The sequence below is a fragment of the Rhinolophus sinicus genome, linkage group LG15, assembly GCF_036562045.2.
Source record: "Rhinolophus sinicus isolate RSC01 linkage group LG15, ASM3656204v1, whole genome shotgun sequence".
Lineage (NCBI taxonomy): Eukaryota > Metazoa > Chordata > Mammalia > Chiroptera > Rhinolophidae > Rhinolophus > Rhinolophus sinicus.
The window spans coordinates 40,020,616-40,038,520 of NC_133764.1; the positions used below are offsets into that span (position 1 = coordinate 40,020,616).

The window sequence follows — 17,905 nt, forward strand, 5'->3', positions numbered from 1 at the left end:
GACCACTGCCCTCCACACACTCAGGACTCCAGAGAAGGCGCGGCGGCCCCCCTGCTGCCCTGCCCTCGGCCTGGGGTGTCACTGGCTCTGACCCTGCTCTGGACACTGCCTCTCGGGAGGAGCCTGGGCACCACGGAGGGCCTGATACCCAGGAGTCTCTCCCTGAGAGCCACAGGGCTCTTCAGTCATGGGTCCAAGTGTGGAGCTGGGTGCTACCACTCTGGGCTGGGACCTTCAGCGAGGACTGACGCGGCTTGGGGAGGCGTGGCACCTCAGGGTCACAGGGCCAGCCTGCTGGGCAGTGAGTCGCTCTGGTCCCATCCAGCCCTGCCCAGGCCTTGTGGCATAAATGCCCAGGCCTGGAGGGGTCTGACCACTGCTCCCTGCTCTCACTTCCTGGTCTCTGGGTTCAGTTCTGGTGCTGAGAGAGCTGAGGAGGGCCTCCCCAACACCCCTCGAGGACCCTGGGGCCAGGCCAGGTGGGCAGAGACGTGGCAGCTAGCCAGAGCCCAGCCCCACGCCCCGGGGGTTCCCCTCCTGGGGCAGGGGCACTTTCCCCAGAGCCAGGAAGTTGCAGCTAGAGTCTAGGGGCTCAGGGACGATCTGCCCAGGGGGCCAGCCCAGGTTTGCTTGCGGCGGGCCTGCCGGTGACCATCTGCTGTCGCTGTCCTCCCCACATCGGCCTTTGTCAGCCACCTGTCGGTTGCCCCCTCTTCTCCAACATCACTGATTTGGGTTCCTGGGGAGCCCCTGTACCTGACCTGAAACTGCCAGCTACTGCCAACCTCACCTGCTCAGGTGCTCTACCCCTTGACCTGCAGGTGCTTTCCCACCTGTGGTACTTTCAGGACCCCTGCCCACCTGCCACAGGAGACGTGTGTGGAAGGGGTTCAGCACCCTTGTGTGCACCATGTGTGAGGTCACACAATCCACAGTCAGTTGCTGGTCGGATGAGGTGTCCCCATGAATTTGGGGGGTCACCTCTGTTGGGGGACAGGGTCCCTCTGTACCCTTGGCAGCAGGCTGCACTGCACACACTGGGCAGGTCAGGAGAGGCACCTGCCCAGCCAGCCCCTGCCCTGCAGACCCTGCCTCATCCTTTGGGACCCCCAGGCTGACCTGTTCTGCGTTTCCTCCCCAGGGTCTGGATGACTACGGGGCACGGGCCGTGAGCAGGTAAGGGCTTGCTGAGTTGTCCTGGGGAACTGTGGGCAGTGGGAAGCGGTCCCTTGGAAGGCTGGTCTGGGGCGGCCCCGCAGGCTTGCTCCCTGGGCGCCTGGCTAGAGACGGTGCAGACTCGACTCCATGTCAGAACGCGTGGGGCCTGGGTACCCGTTTTCTGTCCCCCACCCTTCAGCCCCCCAGGCGTCTGAAGGGCAGGCCCTTCGGACAGGATGCTCTGTCCTGAGTCAATGGCCTAGGGTCCTGGGACATCGCCGGGTGGGAAATGGCCCCTCCTGGAGCGGTCTGCACTCTGGGGGAGCAGGCGTTTCTGCATGAGCCCTGCCTGGCCGTGGCTACCCCGCTGCTCTGGGCTCCCATTCTTTCCCAACCCACGACCACTGCAGGAGCCCCCACTCGCTCTTTAGCGGCCCTGCTCCTTCTTCCTGGCTCATCCACTCTCGACCAGGAGGGGGTCCACCCACCCCTGGCTCGTCTCCCCAGAACCAGTCCAGGCTGGCACGGACGGGTAGCGGCTCCTGCCTCCTGTGCCTGTCCCCTCCCCGGAGTCTGCCCTCTCATCCTGGCTCCGGGGCTTCTGTCACCCCTCCCCCAGGGCCAGCTGGCCTGGTGGCCAGGTGGCCAGCCGAGCCTGAGCTGCCGGAAAGGCTGCTGTCGGGGAGGCGTGTGGCACGGCAGCTGTCCTGTGCTTTGTTTCACAGCGGCAGCGGCACGCTGGTGTCCACAGTGTGAGGACGCTGACCACGGGCAGCTGCTGCTCGGAAGAGCTTCCGCCCCCCCCTCCCCATCTGTCTGGTCTCCATCAGTTTTCTCCTCAGCTCTCATTGGTTTGTTCTTGGGTCATTTTTCTTTCCCACCTGCCCCCTCCTGCCTTTTGGTTGGTGACCCCAGACTCTGTGATCTCCAGGGTCCATGGTGCTGCCCCATTAATGCTCCCGTATGTAAATGCCCCCACCCCGCGTGTCCCGCCAGGCAGGACCTGCCAGCGGACAGCGCGGGTGGGCATACTCGCCTCTGCTCCCCGTCTGCTGCGTTCATAACACACTGTCCCTTTTTGAAGGCTCACCGTGAGCCAGCTCTAAAGTTTGAAGAAAAAGAAAAATCTTAAAAAAACAAAAACAAACAAACAAAAAAAAACCAAAAAGCTGAAAAACAGGAAAAGGACATTTTTTTTTCCTGAAAACAAAAACAGATATGCATGGACTCCGGTGTACGTACTGTTTTTTCTGCATCTGACTTCCCCCGGCGCACGCTGGCATCTGTGTCAGAAGAGGGAACGTACTGGGGCCTCCAAGAGGCTCACGGCCCCATGGGCACTCGTCCGAGGGCCGCACCCCGCTCAGGGCCTCCTGAGGAAGCTGGCCGCTCCTGTGAGGGAGGCCGTGGCCCTCGCCCTGCCCGCGCCTCTGGGCCGGGCTGCTGAGGGTTTCCTTCTCTGTGGACGCTGTTGGACGGTGTACAGAGACCAGAGCACAGGCGTCATTTTCAGACGTGGTGACCTCATACAGTGCACTGGCAGGGAGGGAGTCAGGAGCAGGCACTGCCCGGCCACACATGGACATTCCAAAGACCTCCAGAGACACCCCCCTCCCACCCCACATTCTGGAAATCAGCCCTTTAACCAGCTTGTGAGGGAGTCCAGGCCACCTGGCAGCACAGGGCACGGGTGTGGCCAGCCCCCGGGAGGGCGGTGTTGGCACTCCGCCCACACGCCTGCTGCCCAGGGAGCAGGCAGCCCCTGCCCATCCCCCCTAAACGCGCTCGGCTTTCTGTGTGTCTTGGTGACTTCAGAAAGAAACACGCTGGACGCAGTGGTTCCTGGCACTGCCTCTTCATGCCCTGACTCTGGGAAGTGAGCAGGGGGGCAGCCCCCGAAGCTATAGACGCCCCTTTTCTGATGTGATTTATTAAAACCCACCCGCCCGCGGACTAGGACATGGCTGGTGGTGCTTGTCTGAGAAGGAGCACAAGACACAGACCTGCTTTATATTTAAGGAGAAAACAAAGCCAGAATGTGGACCTGTGTTAAAGGAGTCTTCTGTGCTGCTGTTCTCATTTTGGTAACAGATCTCAAATCCAGGGGATTCCATGCTCAGTGGATGAATGTGACACATGAAGATGTAAAGTGCTGAAGATATTTTTCCTGTTTCCTTTCCTCTTTTTTTTTTTTTTAAATCTGAATTGTGCCCTGTGCTGCAGTTGTTTGAATAAAAGTTTTATTTATTGCATCGAGCTGGGTGTGGCGCCTCCTTCCCGCCCCTGCATGTACCCCGGCGTGCACGCAGCGCCTGCCCACACTGCGCTCCGAGGGGCGCCTGCTGCGGCCCCCGCCTGGGTGGAGCCAGAGTCAGCTCTGCTCTGTCGCCGGTGTCCCGTGCTCCTGGCCGTGTGCTCCAGGCCCTGGTGTCCTCTCAGAATCCTCAGACCCCACTGCCACCCACACCTGCACCAACAGCCTTGTGTTTCCTTGCAGCCCTGATGTGGAAGTGGCCAGATTCTGAGCTGCCCGTCTAGAGTTAGTAAGTGCCCAGTTTACTTGTGCTGGTCAGTCTGCATTTGCAGCGGCTCTGGAGCCCCTCTGGCCTCAGCCCGGCAGGCACGGTGGGGCCTGAGGGTCAGCCAGCCCGCTTTGCTCGGGGCTCCTGGCCTTTGCTTCCCCTGGATTGCTCCTGGAACTCACGGATTTCCTTTTTCGGGAAGCTTGTGGGGCTGACCCGCCACTCTGCTCGCTGCCCTCCACGGCACCCCCCTTCACTGCTGGGTGTGGGTCTGGTCGGGCTCTCTTTCTGGGTTTCTGTCCTGCCTCTGCTGGGTGCTTCGGCCACAATCAGGGTGGAACCAGTAATCAGCTCCTCTGGCTGAGTGTCCCTTTGGACCGGCCCGTGGGGGGTGGGGGTGGGGGGTCTGAGCCCTGCCTGGCCAGCTCTTGGGTTGCAGCCCCAAGGGGCCTGGGGAGACCAGGGTGGGACCTGGGGGCAGCTCCACGGCTGTGCCAGGTGAGTGCCGCAGCCACATCTGTGCTGGGGGCAGGTGGATGCAGCTGCTTGGCTGCCTGCTCTGCCTGGCTCGTCTGGCCTCTGCCCCATGTGGCTCCAAGAGTCTGTGCCAGACTCTCCAGACCAGGCCCTCGGCTGCCACGCCCAGGTGCCCTTGCCAGCGTCCGAACTCCTCCTGGTGACGGTCTCTTCCGTCCTCGGAAAGCAAGCTCCACCAGCCAGCAGATGAGAAAGCCCAGCACTGCTACCATGGGCCCCCACCCCCACCTAATCAGAGAGGTTACCCTGTGCAGCTGGTGCCGTGATCCTTTATAAAGGACAGTGATCACTTCACTCCACTGGGCATTTGGGCACTGCCACCCTCCCTGCGGGCAGCCAGACCACCCCAGGCAATCTAGGCACTCTCTCTGTCCCTCTTTTGTGTTGTGAGTTGCGGTGTGAGTTGTGGAAAGTTCTGGAGACAAATGCTCCAGAAGCCTGGGTTCAGGGTAAACGGGCCTTTGACCCTGGCTCAGCAGTGGCCAACCCTGGGCCACTCCCCTCCTACCTCTAGGTTCCTCTCTGAGGGGCCTACATCTCCCACCTGAGCTGTGCAGGCTCCAGCTGTGCTGACCCTGTGGTCCCTCTGAGCCGTCCTCGCCACTGGAGGTGCCGGAAGGACCGAAGCCTCAGGGACCACATCATTTGCTCTAGGGTAGACCTGGGCGCAGAGGGCACCTCAGCCCAGGAGCATGCAGCACACGCCACCAGCCAGTTTCCCGCCACACAGGCGCCTGGCTCGATAATTCAACTGGGGGTGCAGTGTCCAAAGCCACATCTGGTTGGTTGAGGGACCCTGCCCAGCTTTGCCCGAGTTTTTGCCAGGAATAGAGGGCTGAGGATGAGAATGACTCCGTTCGGAAGGGCCGACATTCTGAAGCTGTGGAAGAACCACTTAGGTTTGAGGAGGAGAAAGTTCAAGAGAAAGTGGACACCTCTGCACCAATCACCCTCTTGGCTCCCTCTGTGCTCCGGACTCAGCGCAAGAAGGAAGCCGCATGTACAGACGTGACTGTTCTGGGAACTACTGTTTCTTGTTCACGTAGTGGACGCAGAGAGTAGTCACAGAGGATCCCCTCATGCCTGCAGCCACGTGCGTTTCATGAGACTGGAATTGAAAGCTGCCCGACTGCAGGGGTTGGAGGGGGCGCAGGCCGCCCATGCTGCGGTGTCCCTGACGGCTGCCCGTGCAGCACCCTGAAGTCCGTGCCCACCGTCCTCCCAGGGATTGTCCAGCTCGTGCCTCCTTAGCCCCTCTGGGGACTTCAGGCCTGCTTTGCGCCGTAAGTGGAAATCCATTCTCTGTGTAAAACTGCCGCTGGTCACACCCCTCCCTGCTCAGGACCCCTGACAGGGGAGCTGTCAGTGAGGGACAGAGCTGTGCCCTCGGAGCCCCCACCAGCGAAAAGAGCCTGGACAGTCCCCGACTTGAAGGCACCCTGCTCTGGGAGCCACGCTCTGTGCCGGCACCAGGCAAGCTTGTCTTGTGTGTTGGTTTGTTGTCAATCATCGGCCAATAGTGCTGCTGGCAGGAAACCTGGCCTGGCACCTGCTCCTGGCAGTGACCCATGTCCGCAGGACGGGAGACTCTGCAGAGGGCCTTGGGTCCCAGTCTTCTCTGTTTTGTCACCTCTGTGTTGACCCCAGCCGCCACCTGGAGTCACACAGGCACCCTCCCCAGGGTAGCTCATAAGGCTGTTGTTTCACAGAAGAGAGAATGTTCCGGAAAGTATAAGTACCTGAGGGGGCTGTGCCCTTCCTCTGGTGCTGAGGGTGGGAGTGTCCTGCCCACTGGGATCTCTGGCCTGGGCTCCCAGGGGATGTGGGAGAGAGTGGTTCTGATGGCCTGGACTGTTCACAGCTGCCCCCCACTCTCTCAGAACCTGCCATGTGGACCAGTGCGCTCCACGGCCCCCATTTGGGGGAGGAGACAAGGAGAGTTGGGTCAGTGGCCAGACACCCTCAGGATGAGGCCTTTCTGGCCCTGCAGCTCCCTCTGCAGCCCCGGCTGACGATGCCGTTTACCAGTGACCCTTTCTGATGAGAATTCAGGTGTGTCAGGCAGGAGCATGGTATGGCTGCCCAAACCGGCCACTCTGTCCCGGCTGTGCTCGGCACAGGCGCACCCCCCTTCTCTGGGTGCAGGGTCTGCACCCCTTCCTCCACTCGGTCCCCAAATCTAGGTGGACAAACCTGCCCCATTTCCAGAGCGCAGGACCTCCCATCTTGACCCTGACTGGGGACAGCCGAGGGCACAGAGGCCTGCTCTAGAACTGCTGTCTAGTTGAGGCGGCAGCCAGGGCACAGATGCAGACGTCACTGGTCACGGTAGACCTGGCCTTGGGAACCTCCAGGTGGCCACTGCTTGTGGCCGGCTTGGCTGAAGCTCGTCTGCACAGATCGGAGCCAAAGAGAGGCCCCAAGTGCGCAGAGCTGGAGACCCCACACGGGCGGAAGCACCTTTCATCCCGGGCCGCGGAGCTCTGAACCGGGTGTCAGTAACCGACTCAGATGTCGTCTTGGGAACGCAGAAGCTGTGTTTGATGATCAGCCTCCTCCAGTAGTTTATCCTTTTAAAAACTCGGGCCACAGTGTCTCAGCATTTTAGAAAACATGACGTCCTCAGGAAAGCACAGGGCATGCCTCCACTCCACGTGCTCTCCTCCTGGGCACTGGACGGAGCGCCTGCCCGCCCACTCAGCTCCTGTGAACGCCGGCCCAGCTGTGCCAGAGGCGCCTCCTGCCCAGGTAACGGCTCCAGAGCCGAGCGCTTCGCCAGGAGTGTGGTCCTGTCCATGCCAAGCCCTCTGTGTCCCACGTGCCATTGTGCTGTCACCCCTGGGGCTGCCTGACGTCCCCCGGCGTGTTGTCCTGTGCCGTCCCCACGTGGCAGAGACTCCGAGAACAGGCTTCTGTGAGGGCCAGGCACTGGCCACTCGTACTCATCTCGTTCCATCTCAGCCTCCTGTCTGGCCAGTCCGTCTGTCCATCAGCCGTGGCCTCGAGCATACAAGGGAGGGTGTGGCTCCCCTGGGGTGATGGGTGGCTGACCCCTCACCAGGGAGGTGGCAGCCCCTCTGCAGGGGGCCATGGACATCCCCCCTGCCAACCCCATTGCTGCCAGTGTGCGTGGGCCTCGTGTCTGTCGTGTCAGCGTGGAGCAGGCCAAGGCCGCCCCCGGGATGCATGGGCCGGGCTGTGTGGGCTGCTCATCTGTCCATGTGTGTCAAAAGGCATGTCCTTGCAGACAGGCTCAGCTCCTGTTCCCGGGCGGACAGCAGCTGGGCCATTTGGCCTTGTGGGTGGCTCCCTCCCCAGACTTGGATTCAGGCCCACTGGGGACTGAGAAAGAGCTGGCTTCCAGCCCCAAGGCAGATGCGGAGGGGCAGTGGGGCTCCTGCCCCCTCCCGTCCACCTTGCCAAGGAGGGTTGACGGTTCCACGTGGGGGTGGCAGGAAGCGGTGCATTGGGGGTCAGCTGGCCTTGCAGGTGCTGCCCCTCCCTGTCTCTCCCAGCAGCCTCTGTTGCCCACCTGCGCTGAGCCCAGAGGCTGGGCCCTTGGGGTCCTGGATGGCGCCATGTGCACGGCTGGTGGCACAGCAGCCCTCGCACACTGTAACTGTTCCCTTCTCTCGTCTCCTCAGGAATCCCTTCACCAGCGTCCACCTGAGGCCAACAGTGACCAATGACAGGTCTGCCCCCCTCCTCAGCTGACAACACATCTGCACCCACTGCCGGCCGGGCCCTTCCTTCCCCACGCCACATGTAAGCTCTTTTGTTACAGTCTGCACAGCCCCCTTTAGAGAATGTTCTCCTTCCATACCCTTCACCTGCCGACGCTGCCCCCACCTCAGTCTGGCCTGGGCTGGACCCTGGCTGTTCCTGCGGACAAGGCATCTTGGGGCCATGGCCGAGGAGAACACAAGGGGGCTGGCCGGAGCCGGGACCTGCTGGGTGGGCCGGGGGCCGTGGAGCCCAGCGGGAGCAGGAGGGGCATTGTCAGCTGGTGGCTGGAAGGGAAGCCCAGCTCCCACGCTATGCGTAGCTCCTAAGTGCCTGGTCAATAAACAGACTGTCCCACCTATGCCCAGCTGTGATGTGTCAGCCTTCGGGTAGGGGGCCTGGGGTGCCGGAGGGGGCCCTGCCATCCTTCTTTGGAAGAAAATGAATTTATGAAGAGCAGTTAACTTCCTGGCAGGCCCTTGGTTGGGGCTCTGCAGGGCCTCCCCACTCCTGCTAGCAGTTTTGGGGGGCTTCTCCATCCCATTTCCTCCTTGCTCAAGCCCCATTTGCATCCAGGGCTGGCTGCGGGGCCCCCAGCTCTCCTCTCGGGGGTAGATGGTAGGAGATCTGAGCTGTGTGCCCTGGTGGGGGAGGGGTTCCTGCCACGGGGTTCCTGGGTGGGCCGCACCTCAGCTACTTCCTTATTTTAGCTGAAATACCCGATTTCAGAAACTCTATTATTGGATCCGTGCTATTTGACATTTGTGGCTGAAATACAGCCCTGGTGACCAGTGTTGGTGACAGCAGTCTGCACCTAGGGAGAAGGTCCAGGCAGCGCTCACACCTCCCAGGCCCTCCAAGGAGGGGTCCTGGAGCCCTGAGCTGCCTGCAGCCTGCCCATGCCCCCCCCCAGGACAGGAAGCAGAGGGCAGGGGCATGGGGTCCCGGCGGGCACACAGGCCTGTCAGCTCACAGAAGCTGGCGATGGGCCGTGTGGGGAGGCGGCGATGTAGGGCAGATGCTTGGGGTGGGGTGCACAGAAGCCCCAACTCCGCAGAGCGCTCCTGCCTCCCAGCTCACCAGTGCCCCCTTGGGCTCAGGGCCTCCTGAAGGACATGGGGAAGGGCTTCTGGAGAGGTCTGTGGCCACTCCTCGCCCTTACCTAGGCAGGGCTAAGCACAGGGCAGGAAGAGGGGGCTGCAGGGATCAGTCCCCCTCTGCTCTGGGCAGACCCCACCTGGGCACATTATGACCCAGGTCACTGTCCCTTCACCAAGGTGTTCCAGGGACAGTGGGGAAAGGGTCAGCCTCCCTCCTGCAGCCCCCACCCTCTGCGCCACGGTCAGGAGGGACTGTGCCCCCCAGACAGAGCTGGCAGCTGGGTCTCCACCCCAGCACAGCCATGCCCCCTCTTGCCCAAGGCTCTATCTGCAAACCCCGAAAGAAAACACACGCTTGGCGTGAAGGCTTTTTTGTCTTAGCTTGATTTCTCTTAAAAAAACAAAGAACAAGAAAATCATTGCACCAGCATCCTAAGCCTCAAACTAATAAGAAACAAAAACACAAACCCAAATGAGTCCCCACCCACACTCCCAAAGCAACAATAAACTTACATCTCTTTGGCAACAGTAACTGAAGATCGTCCCATTTCCATTTGCTCTGACAATAGCGGTTACAAAAATATCCCCTGTGCTGCTCCCTGCCCCCACCCCCTCCCAGCTCCACCCCTTCCCAAGTCCCCTTCCCTGCTGGCACGCGCCCTGACACTGACCATGGGGGCAGCCCCACTATCCTTTGGCAGCTGGGCCACACTGGGCAGTGCCCTGCAGAGGGATGCTGCCCACACCAGCCAGCAGCAGGCACCTCTAGAATGGGGCTGTCAGCAGGGATGTAGCCTGAAAGCCCCCCATCTTTCGTGCTGCCCACCTTGGCTCCAGCAGCGCGACCCAGGCAGGAGCCGCCCCAGACCCCATGGGGAAGGAAAGCTTCTGGGTCTAGCTGAGTCAGTAAGGGAAATACAGCCACAGACTTTGAGGTAAGGGTGGTGGGGCCCCTGAGCCTGGGGTCCTCTTCTTGCACTGAGTAAACCCAGAACAAGGCGGAAGGAGCCAAGGGGGCAGGGAGAGGCCTGTGCCCATTCTCTTGCCCGGGGTGGGGACACAGCATTCTGCAGTGCAACACGGGAGCCAGTGGGCAGGGCGTGGGAGCCCCCCTCCAGCCACGAGCAGGTCCCCTGGCCTCAGGCCAAGCAGTCTGACAGCAGTGGCCAGGGCAGAGGGAGCAGCTGCATGGTAAGATGCCACCAGGTCTGGGTCATAGCAGCAGACCCGAGTGTCCAGGATGAATCCTGCCCCCAGGGCAGCAATCGAGCTGGCGTACATGGCCGCTCCTGTCCAGGGCACTGCGTGGGGCATCAAGGTGCTGGAAGCTGCTGCTGACCACCGCCGGAACCATACTCCACTCACTCTTGGTTACCATCCTTGCTGCTGCCTGGAGCAGGACGGGCAGAGGCTCCAGAGGGGGAACACCTGGGCCTCAAGCTTCTTTACAGCTGCTCCCAGCACCTCCTGCCGGGCCTGGCAAACAGGTGCCACATGAGTGTTAGGGGAGATGCTGGGGCTTGCCAGAGCCTCTTCCCCAGGACTCCCACCTGGCCTCGATCCCTGCCTAGGGCCACTGACCAGCCAGGGCTGCAGCAGCTCTGCCTGGTGGGTGCTAGGCCCACTTCTGCTGCATCACCAGGGCCCAGGCCCAGGCCAGGGTCTGTCCTCTGGGCCCAACAAAGCTCAACGTGCCCTCGGAGTCCTCCTCTCACAGGTGGGGAAAGTGAGGCCTAGACAGAACCTGGCTGGCCAAGGTCACACACTTGCCTCCTGCAGACCTTCTAGTGTATTCAGACGTCCATTCAGGACACAATGTGCCAGGGACAGACCAAGGGTAGCAGGGAAGGGGCTGGGTCGGCCTGGGGGAGAAGATGACCAGGAGGCATCTTGGGGGGGCTCTCAGGGAAGCTGAGCAGACTCGAAAGAACTGGGGAGGTGGGGGACACCCACCCTGGTCTGAGGCTGACAGGTGTGCAGCATGGAGGGAGGGGTGAGCTAAGACCCGAGGAGGGCCCTACCAGGCACCTGAGCCGCCACCACTGGTGCCACTGGGCAAGGGCCATCAGATCTGAGATGTGCGGGGGGACCTGAGCCAGCAGGGAGCAGGAGGGTGCGGACAGTGGATGAGGCAGACCAGCACGGGCTGGGACAGTTTGGGGAGGCCACGGTCAGGCAGAGAGCAGGGTGAGGGGTCTTTAGTGTCCAGCCTGGGCCTCTGGAGGAGCGAGAAGAGGGTGAGACCTGATGGCCAGGCCGCATCCAGTCTCAGCCCAGAAGACAGGGAGGCAAGGCCTTGACCAAGGTGGCCAGGACAGACAGGCCTGGCGCGACCCGACCTCTCCCAGCCTCAGTTTCCCCATCTGAAAACAACTTGCACAGAAGACTAGAAATAACGCAGGGCCTGGGCACCCAGCAGGTGCCCCTCCCGGCCACACACTCCATTATCCGATGTGGTGTTCCCTCCCGCCAGTTCTGCCGCAGCCTCACCTCCCACGGACCCGGCGTCCGAGTCCGAGACGTGCGTGATAGAGAAGCGGGACGCAGGTGCAGGCGAGACGGTGAAGCGCGAGAAGTGGCGGGGCGCAGCCGCCTTGGAGGGCGCGGGGGTGGCCAGGGCGGGCTGCTGGGACGGCGTCAGCGGCAAGCCGTCGTCCCACTCGAATCGTCGGCCTGTAAACCGCTTGGTGGTCACTCGCGGCCGCTGACGGGGACCAGCCCACCCCGTGACGTCACAGGCCCCGCCCGCCCAGGAAATCGTAGAGTCCCGGTTCCGCCCCTACAAGCCACGCCCGCTACTCGTAGCCCCGCCCCCAGCTCACCAGGTTCCACCGCGAAGCCGTCGGGAGATCCTTCAGCGCGTCGCGGCCGGCAGGGGACGCTGGGGGAGCTGGGGCTGCCTGCCAGGAGCGCGGGGGGCGACTCCTTGGCGCCCGGGAAGGGCTCCCCAAGCTCCCGGGTGGGGCTTTCCTGGAGGGTCAGAGCAGCACGTGACTCCGGCGGCCAGTAGCGGCCACTCCCACCGCTTTCAGTCCCGCCGGGTACCCTCACCCGCGCGCAGAGCCCAGGGCGGCCGCACACCTGGTCGAAGAGGTAGACGGTAACGTCGTCGAAGAAGGACACAGCTTTCTTCTTACGCTCCAGGTCCTCACAGAAGGCCTGGGACAGCAGGCTGGGCATCTTGAGCAGGCTGCGCAGGTTGCGCGCGCTCTGGCTCTCCTCCACCACCACGGGCACGGGCGGCGCCTCTTCCTCGCTCTCCTCGCTCGGCTCCTGGACGCTGTAGCAGCGGAGCTCCTCGTCCGACTCGTCGCTGTCCTCGCTGTCCTCCTCGTCGTCCTCCTGCCGACCCTCCGGGGCTGTGGGGAGTCCTGGCAGGGCCAGGCAGAGTGGGGACCTAAGGGTGCCCGGGCCCCCTGTCCGTTCCTGCAGGGCTGACAGCAGTCCCTGGGCCTCCTGGAGCTCAGGGCGGTGGCTCTCTGAGTTCGGTGGGACCGGGGTCAGCAGGAAAGTCTTGGAACTCCCGGGCTGGGCCACTGGAGGCACCTGGGCTGGACCTTGGGGCCAGAGAGGCTCTGGCCTGGGGCCTGTGGAGCAGGCGCGTGGCTCAAGGGAAGAGTCCTCACACGATGGCAGTGGTGGCACCTCCCGGGGGCCAGGGCTCTGTGCCTCTCCAGACACCCCAGACTCAGAGGAGGGCTGTACAGGCTGAAGCCCAGAGCTCTGCCGGCGTTCCAGATCCAGCTCTGGCCCAGGGGCCGGGACACCGCCTCGTCTCTTCTCTGGGCCCACAGGGGTCTCAGGCTCTGTGTCCAAGTCGGAGAAGTAGGCTGAGTCACGGTAGGGGTTCTTCTCGCTGAAGCTGCTGAGGGAGGCGGAGAGCTGAGACTCGGCCCCAGGGCTCTCACTCTCTGAGGCCAGCTCTCCGAAAACTTCTGGCTCACATGGCTCGTGCGTCTCCTTGAGCACAAACTCAGGGGACTCGTAGTTCTCTGTGTCATAGCCGCTGTCCAGGGCTCGGGGCTGCCCTCCAGAGGTGCCAACCACTGATGGGCTGAAGACCTCACAGCCACCATCGCTAGCTGAGGACGGGATGTCCAGTGAGTCCAGGGAGTCGGGGGTTCCCACCTGCTTCTGCAGGGAGCGGAAGGCTGGCATCACATCCAGCTTCTCGGCCTGCAGGCCATCACTGGACAAGTCGGTGAAGACACCGGAAGTGGCCTCTGTGGTGTCCTCATCCTCACTGCCTTGCGCCTCCAGCTCCAGGAAGCTGCTGCCACTGTCCAGGGTTTGGGCTATCTCGTTGGCAGTTGCCCAGCTGCTGGCAGGTGTGGGCAAGGCAGGCAGGGCGGTGGGAGCGCTGGCCTCCTCAGTGGGAAGCGGGGCTCCCTCTTGGGATGGGGATGGGATGGATGGAAGGGGAAGTTGGGGTCCAGCAGAGCCCTCAGCCTCCTCCAGAAGCCTGGGCTCTGTCTGGGGGCTGTTGCCCCCACTTACGGCTGCCTCTGTCCAGGGGGATGTGACCAGGCAGGTGGCAGGTGCCAGGCCCTCAGCAGGACACAGATGGGGGAGGCCAAGGCAGAGACCCGGCTTCTGACCAAAGGAGGCCCCCTCTGGCTCAAGGAGAGGATCTTTGGGGTCCTCTGGGGCCAGAGGGTGGCCCAGTTCAGGGACAGCCCGTAGCGTGTGCTTCCTGCCGGGGCAGCCGTCCATGTAGCCGCCTGCGTAGCCTGGATCCCAGGACTCCGGTGCTCGGCTGCCACTGTTGTTGTTGGCAGACATGTTGGAGCTCCAGTGTCTCTGCTGGGCAGCCCTGCGAGCCTCAGCGTCCCCTGGCTCCTCCTCCTTGCCCAGGGACCACTGGGCCCCTGAAGTCCCAGAGGGGGATGTGCCCAACGGGTCCTCAAAGAAGGGAGGGCAGAAGGTGGTCACACCCCAGTCAGTGTCCTCCACTCCGGGTTCTGCCAGCATCAGGGCCTTGGGAGAGGGAGGGCGCGCGAGGCGGGGCGGGTCCTGAGTGACACTCCTGCATGGGTAGTGGTCGCAGTCGCCCCAGGGGCTGTTGGCGGGTGGCGCCTGGCCCAGCAGTGGCTCCATAGCCAGCGAGGTGGCCGCGCTGCCGTCAGAGTCCTCATTGCGGTCGCTGCCCTGGGAGGTCAGGGCTGCGGCAAGGGGACTGGGGGCGCAGCCGGCGCAGTCCAGGTCGTGGCCCGCGACGGGCGCGGGCTCCTCCAGGCGGATGAAGTACTCGCTACCCACCGAGGGGCTGTGCGCGCTGAGCACCGGCACCACGCCCGGGGGCGCGCCGTCGGGGGCGCAGAGCTCCTGCAGGTGCGCAGTGTGGCCCGGGCTCGGCGCGCCCCCCGGCGGCGGGAAGGCCTCCGCACCGCAGCCCGCCTCCCATTTGTACTCGAAGTTGAGTCCGCGGCTCGTCTCGGTCACCGTCAGCACGTCGTCGCAGTCCGCGTGGAAGCTGTCGCCCGTGAACTGCTCCAGCAGTGGGAAGGACGAGGCGGCGGCAAGCTCGCCCGCGCCCCCCAGTGTCAGGCAGGCCGCCCCCGGCCCGGGCCCTGGGCCACCCCCAGCGGGCCGCAGAGAGCGCCAGCGCAGCTCGAACTCCTCCTCCGCCTCGGTGGTGCCCTTGGCGCACAGGTAGGACAGCAGCAGGTGCACCTCCTCCGCCGTGGGCCGCTGCTCGGGCTGCAGCCAGCAGAACTGCATCACCTCATACCTGCGGGGAGCGAGGCGGGGGCTCAGTCCCGCCCACCAGCAGGGCCCAACCCCCAGACCCGCAGTCCCTTTAGGGATGAGCCCGTCTGCCCTCAACATGAGAGTGTGGGGTCCCCTCCTCACACTCAAAATCCCTCGAGGCCAGTTTAAAGGAATCTCCTTAAGGAAAGGAGACCCCAAATCTCCCGCGGTGGGCTCAGCGGTTTGGGAGCCAGTAGTGGGAGGAGCACTTTTCCTTTAAGTCACCCTGCCCTGCCTGCAGGCCAGTTTGTGCTTTAGGTAAGGAGGCCGGTGTCCTTTGGGCACAGGGTGGGACCCAGAGGTCACTGCCGGCCAGGGGGAGCCAGGGTGAACTGGAAACCCAGGTGGTCCTGCCCCGAGGACTCAGAGCACCCCTTTGTCTCAGCCCTCCTGCTGGGGACACCCCCGCCTCAGCCTGGCATGACGGGGCCCTCACCAGCGGTCAGACAGTGTCAGCTGCAGCTGGGGCTTGGGCAGTTTGAGCTGCTGCTCCCGGACGGCGTAGGCCAGCACCTGCCGGTCGGAGTGGTGGGGGTAGGGCTGTGCGCCCAGCTCAAAGAGCTCCCAGATGGTCACGCCCAGGGACCTGCAGGGGCAATGGCCATCAGAAGAGGCTGGCACGGTCAGCATGGCACAGCTGCACAGGATCTCGGAGTGTGGGACAAGGGGCAGCTCCTTTCACCACACCAGCTTCTGAGGGACGCCCCTCCCAAAGGCTGGCAGGACGTGCCACCCAGCCAGGCCCAAGCCCATGCCCAGGGTTCCTAGGCAAATAAAAACAAACTGGCCTTAACGAACCCAACTCCATTCGTATGTGCATTCATTCATTCTCTTGCCACGGTGAAGACCAGGCACTACCAGGTATAGGAGCTGCCCTGGCAAAGCTCCCGGTCCTGCCAGTCGCCAGTGGAGGCTGGAAGGAGGGGCTGGTGCCAAGACAGGGAGGGGTGAGTCTAGGGACCTCTCAGGCCAGTGGGCGGCCAGGAGAACAGGCAGGGGCGTCCAGAACACACGGTGCTGGAAGGAGGCAGCTGGCTTCCTTCTGGGGCAACAGCTTCACCCAGCCCCTTGGGACCCAGGACTGTCCCGGGAGGTTTGGGGTGGGAGGGACAGATTTGCCAATGGAGCAGTCATGATGGCCTTGGCCAGAACCATCCAGGGGACCCCAGCCAGCGTGTAGGAGGGTGGGCAGGCAAGGAGGGTCAGCTGGATGGACAGCTGAGGATCAGAGGAGATAGTGCCCACAATGGGAACACAGTTCAATGGCTCAGTGGAGGGCCAGGGGTAAGCTCAGGAAGGGGAGCTGGTCCATGGATCCAGGCTTTGAGGGTTCATCAGGAACAGGGGAGGCCAGACCAAGGCCTGGGCGCTGGGAGGAGGCCAGAGGGGGAAGCAGAGGCTGGTCAAGGCCAGGGACCGGACCACCATGGAGAGACGTCTCTCACAGCCTGTGGAAGTCCATGCCTTTGATTCTCACTGTAGCTCGGGCCCAGGCCTTCCAGGGGCTGCGATACTGGGTCTGAATGCCCATACTGTGCCTGGCTCGGTGCCTCCAGGCTGCAGTCACGGGGACCCCCAGTCCCTATCAGCCCCTCTGCATGGGAACAGGTACTTCGTGAGGCCCCCATCCCACTCGTCAGTCCAGCCTATTGTCACTCCCACAGGGCTCTCCAACCTGAATGCACGCTCTCACCACAATGTCTGTGGGCATCAGCCCATGGGTCCTCCACAGATCCCGCCAGGTGACCCCAGCACCCCCGTAACCTCACTTGAGGCTTGTCTGGCCAGCTCCGAGAGTGACGAGGTGGGACAGACCAGCATGTCCTCACACACAGCCCTTCTTTAGCAGCCTGCCCGCGTCCCCTCCATGTAGGAAACGGCAGGGAGGTGGGAGTCAGCCCCCTGGTGCCCGGCGGGCCTGTAGGCCCTGTGTGCTCACAGGACACCCACTCAGGTCAGGCCAGCGTGAGGTCTGGCAGCAGCAGGTGGGACAGAGTTGGCGCCTCTCGGGCCGAGACTCCGGGCAGCACGCAGGACCTACTCACCACACGTTGCTCGCCTTGGTCTGGTCCACCACCAGCAGGTTGCTGTGCACCTCGTCCACCAGCTCGGGCGCGATCCAGCGCAGCGGCACCCACAGCTGGTCGGCCGTCACAAAGTAGTCCTCCTGTGGGCAGGTGGGGCAGCATCAGTGCCAAGGCCCAGGCGGCCGCCCTGCCCCTCCGGCCCAGCCCGGCCCAGCCCACTTACCCTGTATTTGCCATGAGACAGGCCGTAGTCGCCAATCTTCACTGTCAGGTCGGCCGTGAGCAGGCAGTTCCTCAGGGCCAGGTCACTGAGGGGCAGAAGGGATGGTCAGCCAGCCGTGCTGGGGTGTCCAGGGCAGAGGGGGCTGAACCACTTGTCGCCGGGGCCATCTTGGGCTCAGCTTGGTGGGTGGGCAAGAAGGGGCATTGAAGAGGCTGCCCACCCTCCCCATTTAGAGCCTGGGCCCCTTGCCCCCGACCGGGCACTTCGGAGGGTCCTCATGGACTGGGCCTCAAACTCTACAACATAGATGAGGAAAGTGAGGCCCAGAGAATCTAGAACATTCCTGGGCCCTCAGTAGAAGTGTGGCACAGCAGTCACTGGAACCCCTCCCGACCCCAGCCCACTCACTCCCCATTTCTGCTAGGACACCAGCCTGCTGACTAGTCCCTCGGGGGCCAGCCAGCCCAGGGACACTGCAGTCTTTCTCCTGTTCACTGTACCATCACTGCAGCTCCCCAGGAGGTCCCCAGGGCGGGGTGTGGAGTGCCCATCTCCAGCAGTGTGGTTACCCCCACCCCACCTCCAACCCAGAGGCCAGCCTTGGCTGCCGGCTTCTCCCCTGCCTGCCTGCCGGGTGTCTGGGCATAGGGCACTGGGGCAATGGTGGGGTCAGCCCACATCCACCGTAGTGCTCCTATGTACCTAGGGGGCGTGTGGGCACTTGGGGCTGGGTGGGCACGGCCGGCACGTCGGGAGGCTGGCAGCTGCCCTCTTCAACAAAATCACTGATGCTGGAGTTGCGTGTGTCATCACTCAGCACCAGGATATTGTTGGAGAGGACGGCCCGTGCGGCATCCGGGGCTT

The 17,905-nt window shown here is 63.1% G+C and overlaps 2 protein-coding genes across 8 annotated transcripts in view; one reads left to right on the forward strand and one right to left on the reverse strand.

Moving 5' to 3' along the window:
* Nucleotides 1-8,301, forward strand: part of BAIAP2 (BAR/IMD domain containing adaptor protein 2) — a 66,574-nt gene extending 58,273 nt beyond the window's left edge. The window contains exons 13-15 of one of the 3 annotated variants that reach the window (XM_019735656.2): nucleotides 1,142-1,176; nucleotides 3,656-3,701; nucleotides 7,862-8,301. In XM_019735656.2, coding sequence (XP_019591215.2) covers nucleotides 1,142-1,176; nucleotides 3,656-3,683 — 63 coding nt within the window. In that variant the 3' untranslated portion in view covers nucleotides 3,684-3,701; nucleotides 7,862-8,301. Of the gene's footprint in view, nucleotides 1-1,141; nucleotides 1,177-1,883; nucleotides 3,415-3,655; nucleotides 3,702-7,861 lie in introns of those variants that run through there. The other 2 variants (XM_019735654.2, XM_019735655.2) reach the window with 2 other exon arrangements.
* Nucleotides 8,302-9,405: 1,104 nt separating this feature from the next.
* Nucleotides 9,406-17,905, reverse strand: part of AATK (apoptosis associated tyrosine kinase) — a 34,435-nt gene continuing 25,935 nt past the window's right edge. For all 5 annotated transcript variants that reach the window (XM_019735693.2, XM_074320214.1, XM_019735694.2 and 2 more), the window contains 7 exons: nucleotides 17,042-17,126; nucleotides 16,837-16,958; nucleotides 15,228-15,377; nucleotides 12,122-14,771; nucleotides 11,863-12,010; nucleotides 11,531-11,713; nucleotides 9,406-10,516 (listed from right to left, as the gene is read on the reverse strand). In XM_019735693.2, coding sequence (XP_019591252.2) covers nucleotides 10,476-10,516; nucleotides 11,531-11,713; nucleotides 11,863-12,010; nucleotides 12,122-14,771; nucleotides 15,228-15,377; nucleotides 16,837-16,958; nucleotides 17,042-17,126 — 3,379 coding nt within the window. In that variant the 3' untranslated portion in view covers nucleotides 9,406-10,475. The remainder of the gene's footprint in view (nucleotides 10,517-11,530; nucleotides 11,714-11,862; nucleotides 12,011-12,121; nucleotides 14,772-15,227; nucleotides 15,378-16,836; nucleotides 16,959-17,041; nucleotides 17,127-17,905) is intronic.